General features: G+C 45.8%; 1 protein-coding gene across 1 annotated transcript in view; it reads left to right on the top strand.

Moving 5' to 3' along the window:
- Window positions 1-3,899: 3,899 nt before the first annotated feature.
- Window positions 3,900-24,111, top strand: part of GFRA4 (GDNF family receptor alpha 4) — a 470,610-nt gene continuing 450,398 nt past the window's right edge. Inside the window, exon 1 of the mRNA XM_075572672.1 lies at window positions 3,900-4,867. Within this exon, the coding sequence (XP_075428787.1) occupies window positions 4,810-4,867 (58 nt within the window). The 5' untranslated portion in view covers window positions 3,900-4,809. The remainder of the gene's footprint in view (window positions 4,868-24,111) is intronic.

The following is a 24,111-nucleotide window of genomic DNA, read 5'->3' as shown; positions in this document are numbered from 1 at the left end:
TAGACTTGTGGTTGTCGAAGATGATCCCGTAGCATGCATCCCTATTCAAGGACTGGCTTCCAGTGCAGGGAGCATAGACTTGTGGTTGTCGAAGATGGCCACGCAGCATGCATCCACCATTCAATGACTGGCTTCCAGTGTAGGGCAATCAGGGCAGTCAGCCACGTTTTGCCATGGAGTGTCTTTAGCAAAGGCAAATGTAAGTGAGAGGCATCATTCACGAGTGCCTGTCTTGCGGAGGTGAGGGGCATAACGCATCTCGGTGCTGTAAGAAGGGGAAGAGTAATAAAGGGGACAGAAGGGGGAAGGATTCTGCTTGGATGGGTGAAAGCTCCGACGAGGGTGGCCAAGAGGGCTTGTTGGCTTTACTGTGTGAGATACAGTAAAGCGGAGTGAGGCTTTGAAGTTTTGGTTCCATGGGAGGTTGTAGGGTGTCAGTGAATGCGAGTATTGGGATGCAGCCCAGTTGCTGTTAATATCCCTGGCCACAGCATTAGTTGGTCTGGAAATGGTGCCTCGGCTGGTCCAGAGGCACTGATCTTGATTGGACAGATGGCATTCACCTCTCTGGAATAGTTTGGTTATTGGAGATGAGTTTATTTGAGGTGTTAAAGGAATCTGCGCTGCTGTTGGCGACGGTGAGGCAACTTTGAGTGGTCAAATGGCCTTGGTGTTGGATGGAGTGTGGACTGGTCAGTTTTTCCCCAGGTGGCTAATTTGGTGGAACGTGAGGGGTCAAACAGGATGCACTCAAGGTTCAGGTATACTCCTCAGAGGGACCCCAGATGGTACGGACCATGAGCGCTCACTGGGTCATGAAGCAGCGGTGAGCATAAAATGGGTTCACTGGATGGGGCAAGCGATGGGCAAAACGGTCAAAATCCATTTTGTAGAATTTCCTGAGTTTTCCATTCAAAATCCGTTTCGCTGTGTAAAATCCGTCGACGGTTTCAATCCGTGCGGACGAATCAAAACCGCTGGTGGATTTTAAGAAACCACTAGCGGATTGCAGGATCCGTGTATTGGATTGGTAAAATCCACCTTTGGATCCGCGGATTGAATTGTCGGTGATAAGAAAAAAAATCTGGAAAAGGTGAATCACCCTTTTTGAGACTGATTCATGGAAATCTGCAGAGCAAAGTAACCATTCAATCCGAGGCTTATCCAAATCTACTACAACAATGTGCCCATCTTTAGTTCGGGCTGCTTGCTGGTCACGTACAGGAGGTTGATATTTATACATCAATGATGTCTTCTCTCTACCCCTTTTTTGTCTAAAGTCCTCTCCCGCCTTAAACCTTTCTCACTGACTGCCCCACACCTCTGGAATGACCTTCCCCTCAATATCTGACCAGCACCATCTCTATCCATCTTTAAGACCCATTTTAAAACCCACCTCCTTAACGAAGCATATGAGTAGCTCTGTGGCTGATACTATACACTACACACCTCATACATAAAGCTTGGCCCCTTCCAGGCGCATTTACCAGAACCCAGAAGTGACGTCAGACGCCCAAGCAGACGGCAAGGACATGGAGTATAGTGGTGCAGAAGGGGCTCCCTGGTAATACCGAGAGGACCACAGGACTGCTGATATACAGTACCTGAAGCCCCAGAAAGACACCAATGACTCAAGACCAGCTGCTTCCCCTATAATATTGCTTGTCAAATACGCACAAAGTAGGGAATACCCACATCCATCCATCTTGGATAACACCAGTGTCCGTACCCATATATCCCTGGGAACCAAAAGATACAACAGCATTAAGAAGACACGCACTGGCCACTGTTTGGAATTGCTTTATTACTTCCATCTTCTTGTAAGTGGGCTGACATACGAGCCAAGCTCAGTTCCACATTTCCTACATTTACTTTACACAGTGTACACTATATTATTTTCTCTGTTCTGGGGTGATCCTGCTCCTTCTGGATTTTGGAGGAGTGACGTTGTAACAGAGGACTTTTGGAAACAAGTCCTCACCGGAGGTTTTTGAGCAATTTTCACACCCAGTATCTATCACTTATGATTATTTGTTTATCTTATCCACTTTTATTCACTTGTATGATTTAGTGTGGGAGCACCGTCAAATTTTTCTGGTGTGTGGTACTTATATTATTATGTCACGTGTATTACTGCTGTGAAGCACTATGTACATTTATGGTGCTATATAAATAAAGATATACATACAGTTAATTAAACTCTGTGGTCATTGGTACCCAACCAAGGTGTCTGTATTTATTTGGATGGGCTATTAAACAGGAGGGTCAAGAGTCAACGATACAAAGTTCATGTCCTTGTAATATTTTTTCTTACAATGAGAGCAATACCAACCATTTCACACACTCATCTGAAACTTTAAGACATCTCGGTATGAATTGAGAGAACACGAGAAAAAAAAGAATTGAGAGAACAGGGAAAAACTGACATAAGGCGTGTTCATCCTGTGTCTATAAATGCAATGTGTCAAGGTATTGTTCCACCTCTCTCTGTCTTGTGCCTGAGCTTAACATATGGGGATGGTTAAAGCAGAAGTTAGGGTGGAATCACTAATATACTGTATGTAGTGGTAGAGTTAAAAATATCTGCTAAGGCTCACCTGGTTTAAAGTCATTTTACTAGTCACTTGTATCAAACGTAAGACACCTGGCTGAGACACCTGTTGTACATTATTCGGTGCACACCAGCAATTATATATATATATATATATATATATATATATATACATACATACACCGACTACATTCCAAGATGCACTGTTTTAAAGTTTAGCCTTTCTGTTTTATCCATTGTAACACCGCCGGAAGAAGAGATCAGTGTATCTCGAAAGCTCGCACCAATAAAAGCATTTCGTTAGCCACAGAACGGCATTGTCTATTCGGTTTTGATTATTAAGCTCGGCTAACACGGTACAGATACCTCTACACACACACACACACACAAACACACACACATATACAGTGTATACTGTGTATAATTGAGATTTGTGATTCTAAACACTATTTTTAGACTTGAAGACATTACCCTCAAAATCTTCTAAATCCATTCCCACTGAAAATACTGTTCCCTGTCACTGGATGGTAAAAGCCTCCTTTGCCAAATAAATAAAACCCACTTTTCTGTGATGTACTTGCTCAATCCTTTGGCTGGCTGAAAGTTTTTCCTTGACTTGTTGCTGGACCCTCTGTAGGTGAATGTTCTTCGTGTGATTGTTACTCACAGGTGTAGATGTAGCAGACGTTATTACCCTCGTTAACGCACAAAACAATGCATTGCGCAGATGCGTAATCACCTTAACCATTGTTTTTCAACAGCACTACTGTGAAATAACGCGCTCGAGTCAACGCAACGCATTGCATTAACAGCTGCAATAACACCTGTTACATCTGTACTCTACTGAAATAGAAGAGACCAGTCAATGTACCCCTGACTTTCTGCAAGGAGGCAGGGACTGAGATTGGATAGGTGCTGTTTGTGTAAGGAAGGCTGTGCTGCTCCTCTATCACTCTCTAAACCGTCCTCGTACTTTTTCTTAGGGTTTTTGGCTCAGTACCCTGCCCATCTTCTTTATCGCCAACCAAAGTACAATGGCATCTTTTATGGCTGCAAAATGCCAGACGTCTCATGCAGACATCACCATCCCCATGTGACTGCTGGGCTGACATTCATTTCTGAGCACTTCTGCCAGGGACAGGGCAAATAGATAGAGTTCCCCTCCCCAAAAGCCTTTGAAGATAATCAATTTTCCATGCAAATCACTCCAGAATGACCTCTGTAAAACATCCAATGGGGATAAGCACACATCTCCCAACTTGTACAGCATTACATTATTGTTGGACAGAGGTAGGGATGAGACATTGTTGTTCCTGGGAAAGTGATTGGCAGTTTTCTGCCACTTTATATGAGTGGGTCCAGTGACTGATTCCACTGCCCAGCCTTGTACATGCATCTTTTCCCTTGCACAGTCAGCCTTGATGCAGACCTCGTTGTGTGATTGACAGGCAGTGCTGATCAACACATCTCCCCATTGACATTGCAATGTACATGTATTTTTTATTTATTTTTTTGCACTGAGGGAGGGATTGGTGCTGGATAGGTACACTACTCCTGAGGATTTATGACTGTCTTTGTCCCTTTAAGAGACTCCCATGCTCTGCGCTGTGAGCCTGTGACAAGCAGCAGAGACCAGCACTGATCAACAGCTAAAAGCAAAGCCACAGACCTAAAGCAGGCAGTGCATGGTGCAGAAGACTGAGGGCATGCAGGAGACAATCTCCCATGTACCCACCTAAAGCAGGCAGTGCATGGTGTAGACTGATGCAGGAGACAGCATCCCAGGCACCCACTGTACAGCAGCACCCAACCAAGGATCTGACTGTCAGCAGCAGCACCAACAAAACAAAGGCATCATTTACTGGATCTCATTGGATTTAAACTCCTGCAGACCTCCCAGGATCGTCTCCCCCATACACACACACCCTGTGATCTCTTTAAAGTTTCCAGAAAGAGAAATACAACAACACCCCCCCCCCCCCCCCCCAAAAAACCCTTTCCCATTATTTGTGGCTGAAGTTTGCAGGAGGGGGATGTAATCAAACTTGTCACCAGCAGCAGATCGCCTGGAAGATGCTCGCAGGGTTTGGAGGCTCCACGCTTGGATCCAAAGGGGGATGTGTTTTACAAAAGGTGCAAGGCTGATCCGGGCAGAGAGTGAGTTAAACACCTGCAGAAACAGGGGCCAGAGCCAAAGCCAGGAGCTAAACCTCCCAGCTGCAGGTCTCAGTCACTGAGGGTCCGGGGATTTATCCACCATGAGCACGGTCAGGGTGTCTGGGTGGGGGCTGCTGCTGCTGCTGCTCGTCATCTTTGGTAAGTTACCGTTCACTTCTTCCAGTCCTTGTACTTGGACTATTTATTGCAGGAGGAGAGTGTGCTGTGTGTAATCATGTGCAGAGCAATCAGAGCCACACACATATACGGTATAGAGGCTGAGCGTGTCCCTATATGTATTGTATAGAGCAATAAATATTGATTCAGTTATAATAATGATAGCATATATATATATATATATACATACATACATACATACATACATACATACATACACACACACACACACACACGATGTGTATATACACGATAAGTGTATATATATATGTATATAATATATATATATATATATATATATATATACACACACACACACACACACACACACACACACACACACTGTATATATATTTCGTTATACACGTATTTGTGTTTGAGATATTGAGATACAGTAGATGTAGGTTGGTTGTTTATTGTATGCTATAAATATAGACAAAAATTGGGTGTGTATATATATATATATATATATATATATAATATATACCCATACATATGTACTGTGTATACATACTCTACATGTCCATGTATACAGCACGTGTGTATTTACAGGTACATGTGTGCAAGGTTGGAGGTATCTATATCATTGTAAATAGTTACTACTGCAGCTCAGTGAATGCTTTCTGTTTGCTGGAGTAAGCGATCCTAATGCATGTGTTCCTAATGTATGTGTTCCTAATGTATGTATTAGTGATCCTAATGTATGTGTTCCTAGTGTATGTATTAGTGATCCTAATGTATGTGTTCCAGATTGGGTGCAATCATGTACTGTAGTTAGTTGGTGGCAGTTGCACACAAGCTCTCAGGTGGAGGAATGTGAAACGTTTGGGGTTTCTGTCGCTTATTAACCTCAGCAATATTACCAAGTTCTACAAATACGTGTTATCAGGCTGACAAACACACAGAGGGACATCTCTGTGCCCCCGTCTTTATCTCCACTGATTGCTTGTAATATATTCTGCAAACATTTACATTGCATCCTTTCCCATCTCTTGCTCACGTTTCTATTCTCACTCCTTCCCCTCTCTGCCTTTACTTTATCAGCACACACTCTCTCTCTCCCACTTCTTATCTCTCTCTTTACAGTACGTGTTTCCTCTCTGGTGGTCCCTATAATCCTCTCTCTGGTGGTCCCTATAATATTCTCTCTCTCTCTCTCTCTCTCTCTCTCTCTCTCTCTCTCTCTCTCTCTCTCTCTCTCTCTCTCTCTCTCTCTCTCTCTCTCTCTCTCTCTCTCTCTCTCTCTCTCTCTCTCTCTCTCTCTCTCTCTCTCTCTCTCTCTCTCTCTCTCTCTCTCTCCCCTCTCTCTCTCTCTCTCTCTCTCTCCTCTCTCTCTCTCTCTCTCTCTCTCCCTCTCCTCTCTCTCTCTCTCTCTCTCTCTCTCTCTCTCCTCTCTCCTCTCTTTCCCTCCTGTGATTAACTCCCCTGTCAATCCTTCCTTTGAAAATCATTTCCCCCCCCCCCTTTTTAAATGCCCTTTCCTCCCTAATTGACACTGGATTTCTTTCCTCCCAGCTGTCTGATGCATAGCATTTCTGTCTGCTGTCTTTATTTTAATATTATTTGTTTCTCATTCCTACCTCTTCTTCTTTTTTGGGGTACGTAAACATGCCATCTTTCACCCCCCCCCCCCCTGTTTCTATGTCCTTTGCCTCTAACTTGAATCAGTCAGATCCTGAACCCCCTTGTGTGTCCGTCTAGGTTTCCTGCCCCCTAATACCTACCGGTCTCTGTCTCATCATCTCTTCCCCTTCTCCTTATCTGCACCCCTGTTCTATCTAGATTGCTGTCTAATCATTTTCACTACATGAGATTAGTCAACCAACACATTGCTAAATGTACACTATATTGTACAGCTATATTTCCCTAGTATACCTCATGGTTCATACAGAACGTATTAAAAGGGCTATTACAACATACCCACAGCATTTTAATTGTACACAGCTCCCTCCTGATTCATTTTAATAAAACTGGAATCTCAGTTTAAAGTGACGCCTGCAACATTTATTTCAAGTGTGTTGTTTGCAAATCCATTGAAGGAGCTATTTGCCTTTTGTATTAATGTACCTTATTACAGTGCATATTTGAATGGATTTATTCACAGTAACTTTACATATTTGGGGAGATTAAGTTGTTGCATAATAGCTTACACCTAGAATGAATGGGGAATTTGCTAATGGGATTCTAGATAATGTTAATGCCATATTTGATGGGATTTAGGCATGAAAGCCGATATAACCACAGGTGGATTTAAGTTTTGGGTAAATAAGGACAAAAAAAAAAAAAAAATCTTGAAAGGCTGTGCAACCAACTAAACGCTGCCAGAAAGCTGAAAAGTTTGAAATAAAGTGTACATTGTGAGTTGAAATGTTACTTTCAAGAAAATAAAACACGGGATGTGGGTGATAAATTCAGAAGGTCGCGCAGAATTGTGTCTCAGAAATAATCACACGCTGAAACAGTTATTTGTACAGCAACCATGTTCTCTTGCAAATACCTAACTAGTACTGAAACCGTGATCTCACTGGAACTAGTTAATTTATTTCACATTGTGACTGCTCTGAACACCAGAAGATGCATCTTCACTTCACATTAAACAATAATAACAATGAATTAGTCCTGTAGCCCAGTGTTTTTTCAATTCTACCAACGAGGTAATTTATTTTTTAAATAATAAAAACATTTTTTTTTTTTTAAATCTTGCTTCCCCCCCCCCCCCTTGTGTTTGATCAGTAATTACAATGATCTCCTTACCCAAGAGCATTTATTCTGGTTAAATGTACTGTATACATTGCCCGCTCAATCTGAAAGACATACATTGTTTCCTGGATACCCCCGTGCGTCTCTGTTTAGCTAATAAAAGGTATGTTTATTTAAAGTATAATATTGATTCGGTGGCCATCGTTGCGTGCAAGAGCGAGCACGTTTCATGATTATGTTACGGGATGCTGCAATCATATACTGTATTCTGTTTAAGCCTTTGGCTGCCAACGGGTTAAAAGTATTGAACAGAGTGGAAAACCGTGTAGAATTTCTAGCAGTGTGGTCACATCTTGGCTAATTCAATATCAGGTATTATAGCATTATAGGCATTATAGGTGTTATAGGACTGGTCTTTGTATTATCCTACATCCTGTGTCTGTGCTGTGTTACAGTAGGTGGCATGCCCAATCAATCCGGATTTATGGCTTGACTTTTTACCCTTAACATCTGCACACCCATGAAAAAGTGAATAGACCGGAACGTGACCTCTGCCCCTTTCTCTGACCTTCGCTTTGGGATTAGTCACTATGATTGCTCAAAGTATTTGACCACCCGAAAGCCTGTGTCGGTTTACTTCTGCCAGGCTCATAGCTGATGGTTGATAAATATTACATGACCTGCTTTTTCACACATTATTATTAGCCGTTACGGATCGAAAAATAGAGGTATTATTTATACACTGCATCGTGCTTTGATTTATGCAGTTTGGGGAACTCTGTTCCATCAAAGCGCGTTTTAATGATGGGTCGATGGCATTCGGGGCATGGATTTTACATTTTTGCTTTAGAGTAGCAGTGAGTATGATGTTTGCATTTGCCTATCTACCTTTCAATGTGTAGGATATATGTCTTGTATTGTGACTGTGGATTCTAAGTTTGGCTTTTAGAACATTCAGAAATGTAGCAGATATTCAGAGTTTAGGGTTTGCGGAGAGAACACTGCAAAGTCTTGTCAGAAGCACATGCAGAATTCGTTCATCAGTAAACCCGTAGGAATTAGTGTTGGAATAATAGGGTTATTGTTCATGGTGCAGTTCCACCTAGGGTTGCCAGGTGGCTTCTCCAAAAATACTGGACACAATGGTGAAATCTTGCGATGCGCTCGTGAAACACACACACAAAGAAACAGAATCCCCTCTCTCCGCTCAATGCTGTTTCCTCCTCTCCTTGGCCCCACCTCCAGGCTCCTGACAGCTCCTCCTGATTGGCCGCTGCTGGGTAATGCAGCCAGTCAAGATGTTGGAAGCTGCCCAGCCCCCTAGCAAGAGTCCGATTCAATACTGGACACCTCGCAACCCTAATTTTCCACCTAGGACCAAAGTGACCTGATGGCAGTGATACATTTATTGGGTTGAATTTATTGTAGATGTAGACTATTAATGTCCTTACAGTGAACAAATACACTAGGTTTTTATTAAAAAAAATAATGTATGATGTTCATCTTTTTGGGATATGACTTTTAGTGGAACCTCCTCTTCCTCAGGTAGCGCATCAACTTCAACTTCTGAAAAAGTGATTTTTATTTGCAGGACACTGGTTTATAACAATTAATGTCAGATACTGCAGATATTACATTGATATTACATTGATATCAAATGCCAAGTAATCTACAGTTTGCTATCCAATTAGACAGATTTCCCCCTAAACACCAAAAAAAGACCTAAAAGAAAAGAATTTATTTTTTTAAAAATCAATCTAAAAAAAAATCCACTCAATTCAGGGTCGGAAAGACAGAAAAAGGCTGGGCGATATTTTACATTTACTGTATCCCCAGCATTTCTGCCAACAACAAAAATAAAACACACACACAATTTTAGCAGGAACACAGTAATACAAACCAAAAGTACTCAACGCTGAAATTACTAAAGAATTGGCTTCGTCAACGCTGCTCAACTCCAGTCCTCAAGTCCCCCCAACAGGTCAGGTTTTAAGGATATCTTAGCTTCAGCACAGGTGACTCAATCAGAGGCTCAGTCGAAAGTATGATTCAGCTGCCTGTGCTGAAGCAGGGATATCATTAAAACCTGACCTGGTGGGGTCTTGAGAACTGGAGTTTAGCACCATTGGGCTACATTATGGCCATGCCTTATGGCCTTCATCAGGATGGTAGAGTGTGCATTTACCACCCGGGTAACATCTTAATACAGTTTTTCCACTACCCCATCCACTCGATACAATGAGAGGCACAGCACATCCTGCATTTCCATTCACTTGCATGTAAGTTCATGCATTGTTCACTTGCCATTACTCCACTCCTGCACTGGATTTTGAATTCTTTTTCACCCCTGATTAAAACCTCCCTCCCCCAAATCCCTGTGTTCCTCCAACAATAACAATATTACAATCAATTTTCTCGTCTATCACCTGCAATTCATCTTAATAGTGGTAAAAGTTTTCTGCCATCGTTTGCTAAATGTGCAGATTTTGCAAATTGCCAATTTCAGCCTTGCTCACAAATAATGTATGTATTTTCTGTTATTCCCATTGGCATTGTTGATTGGAGACCTGCTCTGAAATGCATTAACCTCCTATGTGCTATCTGTGCACAGATGTCTCCACTCTTTGACTCACTCCAGATAGCCCCCTAGGAACATACTGTACAAAGGCATATTAATATTTGGAAAATAGCAGAGCTACTTTCTGAGCAAGCTACCCGCCTATCTGAACAACCTCCTCACCCCTACTCCACACAGCACTTATCTCCTGAGATCTGACTCCAAAGGACTGTTCACCTTGCCAAGTTTGAACAAAGTAACCGGCCGCACCTCCTTTTCTTACCGTGCACCTCACACCTTGAACAATTTACTGAAGACCCTCAAAGTGGCCACCGGTCTAAGTTCTTTCAAAATTAAACTGTTTCACATTTTAATCTGGTCTGCAGCTGTTACATACGCCTATCTATACTATAATTGTAAGTTGGATTCCGTCTGTTTGTTTGTTTGTACAGTATGTCCGAAGCATCGAAATCTCAGAAACGACACCACGTAGCACAACAAAACTTTCACTGTACATTGTGCTGCGGATTTGTAGGTCAACGCAACTATTTTGAGCTTCCAATGTGACTCACCTCCCAAATTATGGACATTCTAAGTTTCCCTCGGCTGTCCAGCAAATCTGTTAGAGCAGGAGCAGGGGGCAGGGGGAGTGGCTACTAAGGGAGGGGGTGTGTCCTTGCCTGGGTCGAAGCTGTGTGTGTGTGCCTCTGTGTCTCTGTGTGTGTGATGTGAGATGTGCGGGGGAGATGTGCCAGCGGCGGGGAGGGGGGGAAGGGGGAGATGTGACAGCTAGCGGGGGGAAATGTGCCAGCTAGCGGGGAGAGATGTACCAGCGGGGCGGGGGACGGGGACTTGTGCCGGCAGCGGGGGGAGATGTACCAAAGGGGGGGGGGAGAGCGGGGAGATGTGCCGGCAGCAAGGGGGGGGGAGGGGTGGCGGGGACGTGTATTCAATATTACATACCCTGGGCACAAAAGCTAGTAACATATATTATCTTTTACGATTCATGCAATGTCTTTAAATATAATGTATAACCCTGTTCATGTAATATAACTATGTATTGTCATCATAACTCAGTGCCCAGGACATATTGTACTTGATAACGAGAGAACCCTCAATGTATTATTTCCTGGTAAAACATGTTTTAAATAAATAAAGCTATGAGGGCATATTTGCCAGATAGAAAATAAAAACGTGAACAGACTGCAGTCTGCCGGTACATACAGTAGTGCAACGTTACAGGGTGTAAGTGAAAAGAAAAAGTGATGAGCAAACCAACTAAACTGAGTGCCACATGTGCCAACTCAAGGGTGGCCAACTGCAGTCCTCAAAGGCCACCAACGGGTCAGGTTTTAAGGATATCACCTGCCCCTCAGGTGGCTCAATCAGTCCCAGCTTCAGCACAGGTGGCTCAATCAGTGTCTCAGTCCGTGCTGAAGCAGGGATATCCTTAAAACCTGACCTGTTGGTGGCCCTTGAGGACTGGATTTGGCCACCCCTGTGCCAAAACATATCAAAGCTTAACACTGCCGCTATCCGAGAGACCTGCAAAGCATTCTGGTCCCTCTGTCAGATAATGAAAAGGGGATACCATTATTCCTATCCCTATTCCTATTTCAAACAGCATTGCTGCTTGCAAGAAACAGTAAAATGTCCAGGGATGATACAGAAACAGTAAAAATAAAGGCCACTGTAAAAGATAGAGCTAAATAATGATTTAGTTCAGGTGAGAAGCAAAGGGGAGCATTTTAATTCTTTATTGATAGAGAACATTCCAGTGCAATCCAGCCCTTCTGGCACTAAGATTAAGTATAGCGTTTTTGAGTCTCTTATTTTTGGGGTGGGTTAATTTTACAACACAGTGTCACTTGGTTGGACGCCCAATGAACACTTGTGGAATACACTTCCCTGTATAAAATAATCGCTCCTTTGTCGTGTGCTCGTCCCGCCTTAGAAAACCAATAATCAATTTCCTATCTCTCTTTTCTGCATGGCAAATTGGGATCAAAGGTCGCCGTCCATTAGCAGTGAAGTGTTGTATGTATGTAGGACTGAGACAGTGAAATGTCTTCAACACACAAAGTGTGTGTGCTCACAATATATATGTTCTATTGCTGCCTGGCAGTCACAAGGCTGAACGGTTAATCTCACCAAGTAAAGGTACTTACGGTATTTGATGGTTAAATCTACAATAGGTTATTGAGTGTTAAAGCATATGCATCCTAAAATCATTGTTATCCTTTTAATATTCAGATGATTTTACCTAATAGGTTAGCAAAATCTCCTTAAGTAAAACGCTATCCTTCTACCAGGTTGAAGTTATGAAGCCCAAACTTTGCCAATGTTAGTGTTTGTTCGGATGTCCTCATCGACCTCTGGGACACATTGTCTAATACGAGTATAATACAAGAAGGGCTCATTTTGGGATTTGGGATTTTCTTGCTGTTTATTTATAAATACCCTATTGCCTCGATTGTAAGACGCCATCAATTCTAAGACGCACCCTTGATTTAATAAAAAAAATTGGGGAAAAAAAAATCTCACTGTATTAAATGTGCAGAATTTTTTTGTTTATTTTTTTAACTAGCAGGGTCACATGACACTTCAATAACTAATGGGGAGAGAGAGGCAGACACAGAATGGGGAGCGACAGGCAGAATGGGGGGAGAGAGAATGGGAGGGAAGGGGGGGAAGAGAATGGGAGGGAAGGGGGGGAGGAAAGAGAATGGGGGGGAGGAAAGAGAATGGGGGGGAAGAATGGGGGGGGGGAGAAAATGGGGGGGAGGAGAAAATGGGGGGGGGGAAATTGGGGGAGGGAGGAGTTAATGGGGGGGGAGTAAATGGGGGGGGGGAGGAGAACACACAGACCAGAGAGAGACAGATATGGTAGGGGCAGTGTGGGGGGGATTTTAGCTTTTTACATTTAGTGGCCGCTTTTTATGATGTTACCAAGTACCTTTTTATTCCTAATAAACATACAAATAAATTGTCCCAGGCGCTGTGAATATAGTCCAATGAACCCAAATACCGTGAACCAATTGGGCAGTCTTTAGTATAGGCTTCCTATGCCAGATAGATGATCTTGATAGTTGTTGGACAGGCAGGGGTGTTGTCTGATAAGATATGCTGATGTCTCTGAAATCATAGAAAAAAACAGCAGAGCACGCACATAGCGTGGTTTGTTTTTTCAATCACCCCCCTGCCTAGAACCCTGAAATCCTACTTACAGGATGAGGGGCTCTCAGGTACAGTTGAGAGAATCTGTGCCTCACGTCTCTGTTCCTCAGAACGTCTCACGGATCCACGTGGTCTGGTCTGCAGGGGTCCCCTCACTCAGCGATGGTAGTAGTAGAGATGGTTTACTCCAACGCTCCCACAGATGAATGCGTGTGTGGGGGGGGGGGTTGAGACGGGGAAGATATGGAAATGTACTAGTGTGATAACGTACAAGGTATTTATTGACATACAACAACAATAAAATCACACTTACAATGTGGAAAGTTGGCGAGCTCCGCTCACAATGCCGTCCGCAGCCTGTGTAGCTCCTAATGCTGCCAAGGGGAAGGTCGCCGCGCGCTGCACTCGATTCCGGAAATCGGAGTGACGTCAGCAGTGGGGCAGACCGGAACTCTCCTCACACCAGGAACTACAGGTGCCCGGGCAGTTCAATTCACTAGGCTCCTCCTCCCTACGCGTTTCGTGACGAGTTGTCACTTCCTCAGGGGCTAATGGAGCCTTTTAGTGATGGGGTTAACTGAAGTAGCCATTGTACCAAATAATGCACAGAAAATACATTAATAAACACTACATGTATATTGTATTAAGTACAGTATATTGTACCATATCTTAGTTTAGATGTCTTCCTAGGTAACATCTGTAACTGTTATCATCCCTTCTGGACTGTAAATGAACAGGCTTGTAACAGACATGTGCAGAGGTACACACAGGGAGACCGTTTTGGGGAAATTAAAACATGGCTTTATTTAGCCTGTCCCTTTTAACAAAGTGCAGCATACACAAATAAACAAACAGCCTGTCCCTGTTTAAGGGCTAACTCACTTCCCCAGTCCCAGAGGGACTACCATCGCTGAGTGAGGGGACCCCTGCAGACCAGACCATGTGGATCCGTGAGACGTTCTGAGGAACAGAGACGTGAGGCACAGATTCTCTCAACTGTACCTGAGAGCCCCTCATCCTGTAAGTAGGATTTCAGGGTTCTAGGCAGGGGGGGTGATTGAAAAAACAAACCACGCTATGTGCGTGCTCTGCTGTTTTTTTCTATGATTTCAGAGACATCAGCATATCTTATCAGACAACACCCCTGCCTGTCCAACAGCTATCAAGATCATCTATCTGGCATAGGAAGCCTATACTAAAGACTGCCCAATTGGTTCACGGTATTTGGGTTCATTGGACTATATTCACAGCGCCTGGGACAATTTATTTGTATGTTTATTTGGTTTATACAGATTTGGAATAGTCTGTTGATTTTTTGTTCCTTAGGCTGCTTTTATCTTTTGATCAATTTTTGATTAATTTTTGATCACTTTAGGGTTATTCACTTTAATTTGTTATCATAGTTATCACTAATTTATTTTTCTGTAGGTCAGCGCTTTTTAGAGGGCTTATTATTGTTTGTTTGCTACCTTTTTATTCCTGTACTCATTGCTTTCCTTAAAGTAAAAAGAACATGTTCTAACAATCTCCTAACTTGCTTTTGATAGCAGAGAGACAGAGAGAAACACACACCACACACACTAAGACAGAGAGAGACACAGAGTGACGCAGAGAGAGAGAGAGAGAGAGAGAGAGAGACACACACACACACACACAAACACATACAGAGACACACACAGACAGACAGAGAGACACACACAGACATAGAGTGACAAACACATATACACACACAGAGACAAACACATACAGAAACACATCCAGAGACACACAGAGAGACACAGCTACCTCTGCACTTCCTGCATTTCACACAGGGATTCAGGAAGGGGGGGGGGGCTATGTTGATGTGCCCTGGCAGGCATTTCCGATCCCTGTGCACCTCATGGGAAGGGAAGGGGGGGGGGGGTGATCGCAGCCATGTGCTTTTCATGCACATTGTGAATATCCCTGCCGGCATCTGCAGCAGCGCCCCCTAGCTGATTTTTTTTTTTAATACATCGATTCAAAAACGCAGAGCTATTTTAGCAATGTGAAAATAGGAAAAAAAGTGCGTCCTAGAATCGAGGAAATACGGTAGGGCAAATGTTTGGGTTCATGAACGGAAAATGCATGACTTATTTTTTCTTAATTAACTGGCTGAACTTTTGGGTTTGCGAACTAAAAACTCGTAAACTTATACACAAACGTTTGCATTTTTTTAATTTTTTTTTTTTTACATTTTACAGCTTATTTTGAGTTTTTTTCAAGAATAATTTACAAATCCAAAACCAATTGAGTTATAGTAGGAAAAAAAACCTCCTACCATGTAATTACGATGCCTTTATTATCCAGGGGAAATGGGAAGAAAATAAATGGTAATTTAAAGATTTACAGCGGAGGGTGGGAATGGGAGGGAAAGTGAGTGGAGGGAAAGGGAGGGAGAGAGGGAGAATTGAGAAAGGGAAGTAGGAAAGGCGGGGAGAGAGGGGTAAGGCTGGAATTCTAGTGAACGCTATCGCACGCCAATGATAATTACCTGTCTCCCTATGACAGTGCATCTAGTGCGGGCGCACACGGCAGAGCGCGATGGTAAAAAATGCTGTCTTTTCGAGCACGGCCGTGTGCCGTCCGCGTCACGTGAGCGGTTCAGCCAATGAGGGCAAACCAGCTTCGTGACGCGTCCGCCACGCTTCCCCAAAATCCTGCAGCCAAGTTCACAGATCGCTGGGGCTGCAGGAGTGTCGCGCGGCTAAGCGCTCCATCGCACGCAGGTACTATAATCCCAGCCTAACAGAGAGGAAAGGGGATCTCTCTCCCCCTACCCCACTCTCTCCCCCCTACCCCCCCTCTCTCACCCTCCTTTATGTTTGGTGGAATTGAAAGTTTGATCAAATCATGGAAGTGTGCAAAAAAAAGAAAGTGAATTTTCTCCAAATTTGCACGCGGTTTGCACATCTCTACACTTGAAATAAAAATGGTAAATTATTATAAGAAATAATTTACTTAAATTGCCTACTAAGAATTTAGTACTCGGTACATTAATTATATTATCCGTGATTTTGATATTATACCGGTATTTTTCTGGAACCCAAAAATCCATTCATCGCTGTATTGTACGAGGCGAGTTGTTCTTAGATTCAGTACATGAGCTTTTTGATACAGTAACTTGGAAACCTTTGTTGGGCCGTCTTTAGGAAATGCGAGACCCTGTGTGATATTGGGGTAACAGTACCGGCCCATCTGTCCTGTGGGGTTAAATATATATACACAGGGATATAGATAGATATTTAAACAAAACAAGATTTACTATATTGTAATTTTATATTTTCCATTTAATGTATTCATTGTTGTGTTTGTAATTCATAGATATGTATTTTAATGTTTTAACCAAATCTGTGTGTATGCCATAGAGAGGGGCAGTGGGTGCAGGAGGCAGAGAGAGGGGCAGTGGGTGCAGGAGGCAGAGAGAGGGGCAGTGGGTGCAGGAGGCAGAGAGGGGGGCAGTGGGTGCAGGAGGCAGAGAGCGGGGCAGTGGGTGCAGGAAACAGAAAGGTGAAGTGGGTGCAGGAGGCAGAGTGAGGGGCAATGGGTGCAGGAGGCAGAGAGCGGGGCAGTGGGTGCAGGAGGCAGAGAGAGGGGCAGTGGGTGCAGGAGGCAGAGAGAGGGGCAGTGGGTGCAGGAGGCAGAGGGAGGGGCAGTGGGTGCAGGAGGCAGAGAGAGGGGCAGTGGGTGCAGGGGGCAGTGGGTGCAGGAGGCAGAGAGAGGGGCAGTGAGTGCAGGAGGCAGAGAGAGGGGCAGTGGGTGCAGGAAGCAGAAAGAGGAGCAGTGGGTGCAGGAAGCAGAGAGAGGGGCAGTGGGTGCAGGAGGCAGAGAGAGTTGCAGGAGGCATAAAGAGGGGCAGTGGGTGCAGGAGGCAGAGAGAGGGGCAGTGGGTGCAGGAGGCTAAGAGAGGGGCAGTGGGTGCAGGAGGCAGAGAGAGGGGCAGTGGGTGCAGGAGGCAGAGAGAGGCAGTGGGTGCAGGAGGCAGAGAGAGGGGCAGTGGGTGCAGGAGGAAGAGAGAGGGACAGTAGTTGCAGGAGGCAGAGAGAGGGACAGTGGGTGCAGGAGGCAGAAAGAGGAGCAGTGGGTGCAGGAGGCAGAGAGTGGGGCAGTGGTTGCAGGAGGCAGAGAGAGGGACAGTGGGTGCAGGAGGAAGAGAGAGGGGCAGTGGTTGCAGGAGGCAGAGAGAGGGGCATTGTGTGCATGAGGCAGAGAGAGGGGCAGTGGTTGCAAGAGGCAGAGAGAGGGATAGTGGGTGCAGGAGGCAGAAAGAGGGGCTGTGGGTGCAGGAGGCAGAGAGCGGGCAGTAGGTGCAGGCGGCAGAGAGAGGGGCAGTGGGTGTAGGAGGCAGAGAGAGGGGCAGTGAGTGCAGGAGGCAGAGAGAGGGGCAGTGGGTGCAGGAGGCAGAGAGAGGGGCAGTGGGTGTAGGAGGCAGAGAGAGGGGCAGTGGGTGCAGGAGGCAGAGAGAGGGGCAGTGGGTGCAGGAGGCAGAGAGAGGGGCAGTGGGTGCAGGAGGCAGAGAGAGGGGCAGTGGGTGCAGGAGGCAGAGAGAGGGGCAGTGGGTGTAGGAGGCAGAGAGAGGGGCAGTGGGTGCAGGAGGCAGAGAGAGGGGCAGTGGGTGCAGGAGGCAGAGAGAGGGGCAGTGGGTGCAGGAGGCAGAGAGAGGGGCAGTGGGTGCAGGAGGCAGAGAGAGGGGCAGTGGGTGCAGGAGGCAAAGAGAGGCAGTGGGTGCAGGAGGCAGAGAGAGGGGCAGTGGGTGCAGGAGGCAGAGAGAGGGACAGTGGGTGCAGGAGGCAGAAAGAGGAGCAGTGGGTGCAGGAGGCAGAGAGTGGGGCAGTGGTTGCAGGAGGCAGAGAGAGGGGCAGTGGGTCCAGGAGGCAGAGAGAGGGGCAGTGGTTGCAGGAGGCAGAGAGAGGGGCATTGGGTGCATGAGGCAGAGAGAGGGGCAGTGGTTGCAGGAGGCAGAGAGAGGGATAGTGGGTGCAGGAGGCAGAAAGAGGGGCTGTGGGTGCAGGAGGCAGAGAGCGGGGCAGTGGGTGCAGGCGGCAGAGAGAGGGGCAGTGGGTGCAGGAGGCAGAGAGAGGGGCAGTGAGTGCAGGAGGCAGAGAGAGGGGCAGTGGTTGCAGGAGGCAGAGAGGGGGCAGTGAGTGCAGGAGGCAGGGAGAGGGGCAGTGGGTGCAGGGGGCAGTGGGTGCAGGAGGCAGAGAGAGGGGCAGTGGGTGCAGGAGGCAGAGAGAGGGGCAGTGGGTGCAGGAGGCAGAGAGAGGGGCAGTGGGTTCAGGAGGAAGTGAGAGGGGCAGTTTGTGCAGGAGGCAGAGAGAGAGGAGTAGTGAGTGCAGGAAGCAGAGAGAGGGGCAGTGGGTGCAGGAGGCAGAGAGAGGAGCAGTGAGTGCAGGAGGCATAGGGAGGGGCAGTGTGTGCAGGAGGCAGATAGAGGGGAGGTGAGTGCAGGAGGCAGAGAGAGGGGCAGTGTGTGCAGGAGGCAGAAAGAGGGGCAGTGTGTGCAGTGGGTTCTGGAGAGAGAAAGGTGGAGAGAGTGGATGCTGGAGGGAGAAAGAGAGAAAGAAGAGCTGGGTGCAAGAGAGAGGGGCAGAGTGAGAGACAGAGAGGCTGTGGATGCAGAAAAGAGAGAGAGGGGCAGTGGGTGCAGTAGGGAGTGAGAAGGGCAGTGGGTTCAGTAAAGAGTGAGAGAGAGGGAGCAGATGATTCAGGTTCTTCCTTAAAGGAAAATAATACAATCCTGTCACGCGCGTGTGTGTGTTTCACTCAAAGGTTTCAGAGAGTTATGGTCCCAGCCCCAGGCCTTTATCTTCTCTACCAGGAATTTCAGTGTGGGGCCCCTGAAAGTGCGGGCCCTGTAGAAGGGCACTACAGTTCCTGCAAAACGTCGGCTCCCTACAACCAAACCAACACAGCCAATGAAACTGCGTATCTTTCATTTCAAAATATTCATGGGCTGGTTCATCCATATGAGAAATCACTAAAAATACAGAGACTGCTAATATAGCGCTGATCAAGCCTCTCAAAATGGTGCGACACACAACAGGCTGTTAAGTGTCATTTCATTTGGCAAGTCATTGGGACTTGCAGAAATAAATGATTTTCGTATTTTAATTCTAGTTTTTGTTGGTTTTTCAGTTGATTTAATATGACATTTTTTAATGAACCATTTGCACCAGTATATGCACAATGAGCCTGAGCACATCTGTGTTTACATCAGTGTGTAACTAATCTAATTGTTGCTGCTGGTTAATGTCAGTCCTTACTGGGAGAGAAGGGGGAGATGGTGCGATGATTGAAAGAATTGTAAAAGGGATGTTTAAATAAGCTAAAGTGGACAGCAGTGGTTTTCTGCATAGTTAGTTTATCCCCACATCCTTTCGCGTGATTTAGATTGTAAGCTTTTCAGGACAGCGAATCCTTTTCCTAAAGGTACAGTTATGTCTCAAGCGCTTATTCCCATTATGTGTTATATTATTATGTCACGTATATTACTGCTGTGAAGTGCTATGCAGATAAATGGTGATACAGTATATACATAAAGATATACATATACATACTGTACATACTGTACATACACACACATACCTACATACAGTACATACTGTGACAAACTGCACCCTTCCTTAGCGCTTACGTCTGTCTGGGCTCTTCTAGCGCTTACGTCTGTCTGGGCTCTTCCCGACACTGTGTTCTAGGGATACTTTAAAGAAAAAAAGAGGATAATATGTGGTACACACAGTAGAGACACTCAGCCATTAACCTTCAGCGGTTTATTCTTATATAAGTGACAGTCCATGTCTCAGACACACTGTCACTTGAAGAAACAAAATCATAAAAGTAAAGCCTACTCCTTCACAGGAGACTACCTAAACATTGTATATCCCTCTGAAATTGTCACTGGCCAACTAACCTGGTTCCCAGCTCAAAACATATAACCCGGTTTACAGATATACCATACTGTCACTATCACAGTCCTTAACTGGTTGTTGGCGACAGCGTCTCAAGAGATTCTATGCAGTCCCTCCAGACACTGCAGCACGCGAAGTCCTCACCAAACTGGATCCAGTAAACATGAAGCTGTGGGATGGATCATTCTCCACTATTTCTGCACTTTTTGACCTAAATCGGACAGAAAGCTGCCTAATATCCTGGGACTATGGGCTCTATGCAGTAAGCGCCGAAAAAGTGCAATCGCAAGTGTACCTTATCGGCATGATTCTGCCGATTTTCCCTCTCCGTATGCAATAAGTGCAGAATCCCTTCCGAATCAAGCCGAAAACATTTGCTCCCACTCTGCCGATGATTTGCCGATCACACACAGGTGTATCGGCGTGCATGACGGGGTGGTGTTAGGTTCGCCAATGAAACTTCTTGCTGAATCTGCCGAAGCAAGCATGTTTTGGATTGAGCGGCCCATTTAAAGGCAGCGTGTATTTTTATTCATTCTCTGTGTTGTTGGGAGTGAGAGAGAGAGAGAGAGACACACAGAGCTGGGCGATTTACATATTTCATATTGACTGAGAGAGTTGTTGTGTATTGGGAGAGGTTTGTCCTCTGTTGTTTTGTTAACATCTTTGTCTTGTTTTCACTTTGTAAGTGTTCAGTGCGATTGTCTTTAAATTTCTTTTCTGTTCTTTGTGAGTGCTAGAGGTATGGCCGCAAGGCGTGGGAAGAGTGATGCTGGTGTGAGTGGTACTGGTAGTCGTGTGAGTACGTGTCTGAGTGAACGTAGGATTCAGGGGAGTGCTGTTGCTGCGAGTGCGACTGGTGTTGCTGGGAGTGCGAGTGCTGCTGGTGGCTCTGTTGCTGGTGCTGCTGGGGTGTCTGTTGCTGGTGCTGGTGGGGTGTCTGTTGCTGGTGCTGGTGGGGTGTCTGTTGCTGGTGCTGCTGGGGTGTCTGGTGGTGGGGTGGTTGCTGGTGGCCCGTTTTTGGAGTCTCTTCAATTGGAAGAAGGAGAGTCCAGTCAGCAGCAGCCAAGCTCTGGGCCTGCTCGTGTTCGGAAGAAACGTCTGGAGCGGCCATGTAATCCTCGGTTCAATGAAGAGGAAAACAGAGTTCTTGTCACAGGGATTTTGGAGCACTATGACTCTCTGTATGGCCATTTACTAGGTAAGTCTATCTTTGCATTGATTGTTCAAAGACATGTTATCCTAGGTCATGTGAGATGTCTTAATATCACAATATTATTCTATAATATCTATCAATTAAAGTTAATTGTTACACACATATTCCTTCATGCTTTATAACGACCATAACAATCAGTCTAAAAAGTTTGACAAAGTTCATACAATATTCATGCAAGCTTCCTTACATTTGTATGTTTACATGTAAATGCTCATGTGCTACACATATTCCACCTAAACCAGCATGTTTGGTATCTCTTGGAACAGGTAGCAGTTTAGGCAACTGATCGTTTTTCTAATAATAATTGACGTCATATATTTTGTATGTATTTAAAGGGCAGACAAGTTCAGCATCCAAAAATGAAATGTGGGAGCAAATAACATTGGCTGTGTCTGCGTGTGGGAATCATGTCAGGGACCGAACGAATTGTCGCAAGAGATTCGATGATATCAGGGCAAACTTAAAGAAAAATACCCAAGCACAACGGAAGCATGCTTCTGGCACTGGAGGTGGGCCGGCAGCACAAGCTCTAATCTTAACTCCATTGGAGGAGCAGATGCGGGAAAAATTTCTTCCTGTCGTTGTGGAGGGTTTGCCAGGGGACAGAGATATCAGAATTTATTCGGCTCCATTTCCACCAGGTGACAAATGTTACTGTACTAGGCGTGTCGTAGGTTATAGTTCTTATCTATATTTCCGCTGCTACTTATACTTTCTTCCCAATATAAGCATACCTACATATATATCTGTATATACGTGTCTCTCTCTCTATATCTATCTATCTATCTATACATATTTATATCTAGTTGTCCTACAAAAAATCAAAAATTAATATGTGTGTGTGTGTGTGTGTGTGAGTGTGTGTGTGTGTGTGAGTGTGTGTGTGTGTGTGTGTGTGTGTGTGTGTGTGTGTGTGTGTGTGTGTGTGTGTGTGTGTGTGTGTGTGTGTGTGTGTGTGTGTGTGTGTGTGTGTGTGTGTGTGTGTGTGTGTGTGTGTGTGTGTGTGTGTGTGTGTGTGTGTGTTTGGAAACATGTATTGGCTCAGCTATCGTGGATGACATCATTATGAGTAAACATACACAACTTGACCTGCATGAAGGGATTATGTGTACTGATCTTCCAAATAACACACACTGCAACCTTCTACCTTACAAAGCATTCAACATCTTTGCCCTATAGTTCAAAGCTGAATGTATGTGTGAATCTTTGTACAAACAATGGGTTAACATGCATAACCACAAAGCACATCTGCACTCATTGTTTGTCACAGTAATGTATAACTTCGTTATACTGTGTCTGTGCACACAAATGCCTAATTCACTTTTTCATTTATGTGTCGATACATATATACATATAATATAATATATATATACAGTGTTCGACAATCCTATACATTTACTCGCCTGGGGCGGGTGGATTTAACCCCCAGGCGAGTAAACATTGGCCCAAGCAGCACACGTGTTTTTTTTTTAAATTTCCCCCGTTCGCGCTGAAATTTCCCTGCTCGCGCTTAAAAAAAAAAAAAAAAAAAACTCCCTACCTGACTGCTGTTTGGCGCGCGCTCCCAGGATTTGTGGGCGCGCGGCCAGGCTCTATATGAGCCCGCCCCCAACGAGCGGCCATTCTTTCTGGCAGGACATCAAGAGTAAGTACACGCCATGCTGCGGCCCCTCTGATCCTTCCCTGCTACCCCCCTGGTCCCTACATGGCTCCCTACTCCCCACCGCGGCAGCTCTCCTGTCCCCTCCTCCTGTCCCAGTCCCCTGCTCCTGTCCCCTTCCCCTCCTGTCCCCTTCCCCTCCTCCATTCTCCTGCTCTTGTCCCCTTCCCCTCCTCCTGTCCCCTGCTCCTGTCCCCTGCTCCTGTCCCCTTCCCCTCCGCCTGTCCCCTGCTCCTGTCCCCTTCCCCTCCTCCTGTCCCCTGCTCCTGTCCCCTTCCCCCTCGATCCACCGATCGCTGCCCCGGGCGGGAGGTCCCCACTGCTGGCAGCCCGGTTGGCGTGCGGGGGGGGACTCGGCCCTCACCACGTGACTCTCACCTACCCTGCCGCCTCCCCGCCAGCTAGCTTCATGCCGCCGCGGGCTGGGGGGAAGAAGCAGTCTGCAAAGCTGCTTGGCCGCGCACTGTGAAGACATGCCGGCGAGGGGAGCAGGGTAGTGGCGGCCACTGCGGGGCTGACTGTCCCCTGGGGGATACCTCGCCACGTGCCTCCCCCCCACCCTGCCTCCCCAAAGCTTCCAATATGCCCGCGTGAGGTATGGGGGGGGGGGGTGTCGGCCTGCCCCCCCCCACGAGCGGGGGGTGGGTGGGGGAGGAGCGTGGTGGTGGTGCTGGTCGTGGCCTTTCCTTCCCCCCCCCCCCGTGTGTGTGTGTGGGAGCAAGTGTGTGGAGCAAGTGTGTATGTGTATGGGAGCAAGTGTATGTGTGTATGTGTATGGGAGCAAGTGTATGTGTATGGGAGCATGTGTATGTGTGTATGTGTATGGGAGCAAGTGTATGTGTATGGGAGCATGTGTATGTGTGTATGTGTATGGGAGCAAGTGTATGTGTATGGGAGCATGTGTATGTGTATGGGAGCAAGTGTATGTGTGTATGTGTATGGGAGCAAGTGTATGTGAGCATGTGTATGTGTATGGGAGCAAGTGTATGT

The sequence above is a fragment of the Ascaphus truei genome, chromosome 1 (assembly GCF_040206685.1).
Source record: "Ascaphus truei isolate aAscTru1 chromosome 1, aAscTru1.hap1, whole genome shotgun sequence".
NCBI classification, from domain to species: Eukaryota; Metazoa; Chordata; class Amphibia; order Anura; family Ascaphidae; genus Ascaphus; species Ascaphus truei.
Note: the sequence above shows the minus strand (reverse complement) of the source record. Positions and strands in the feature narration are given on the sequence as shown.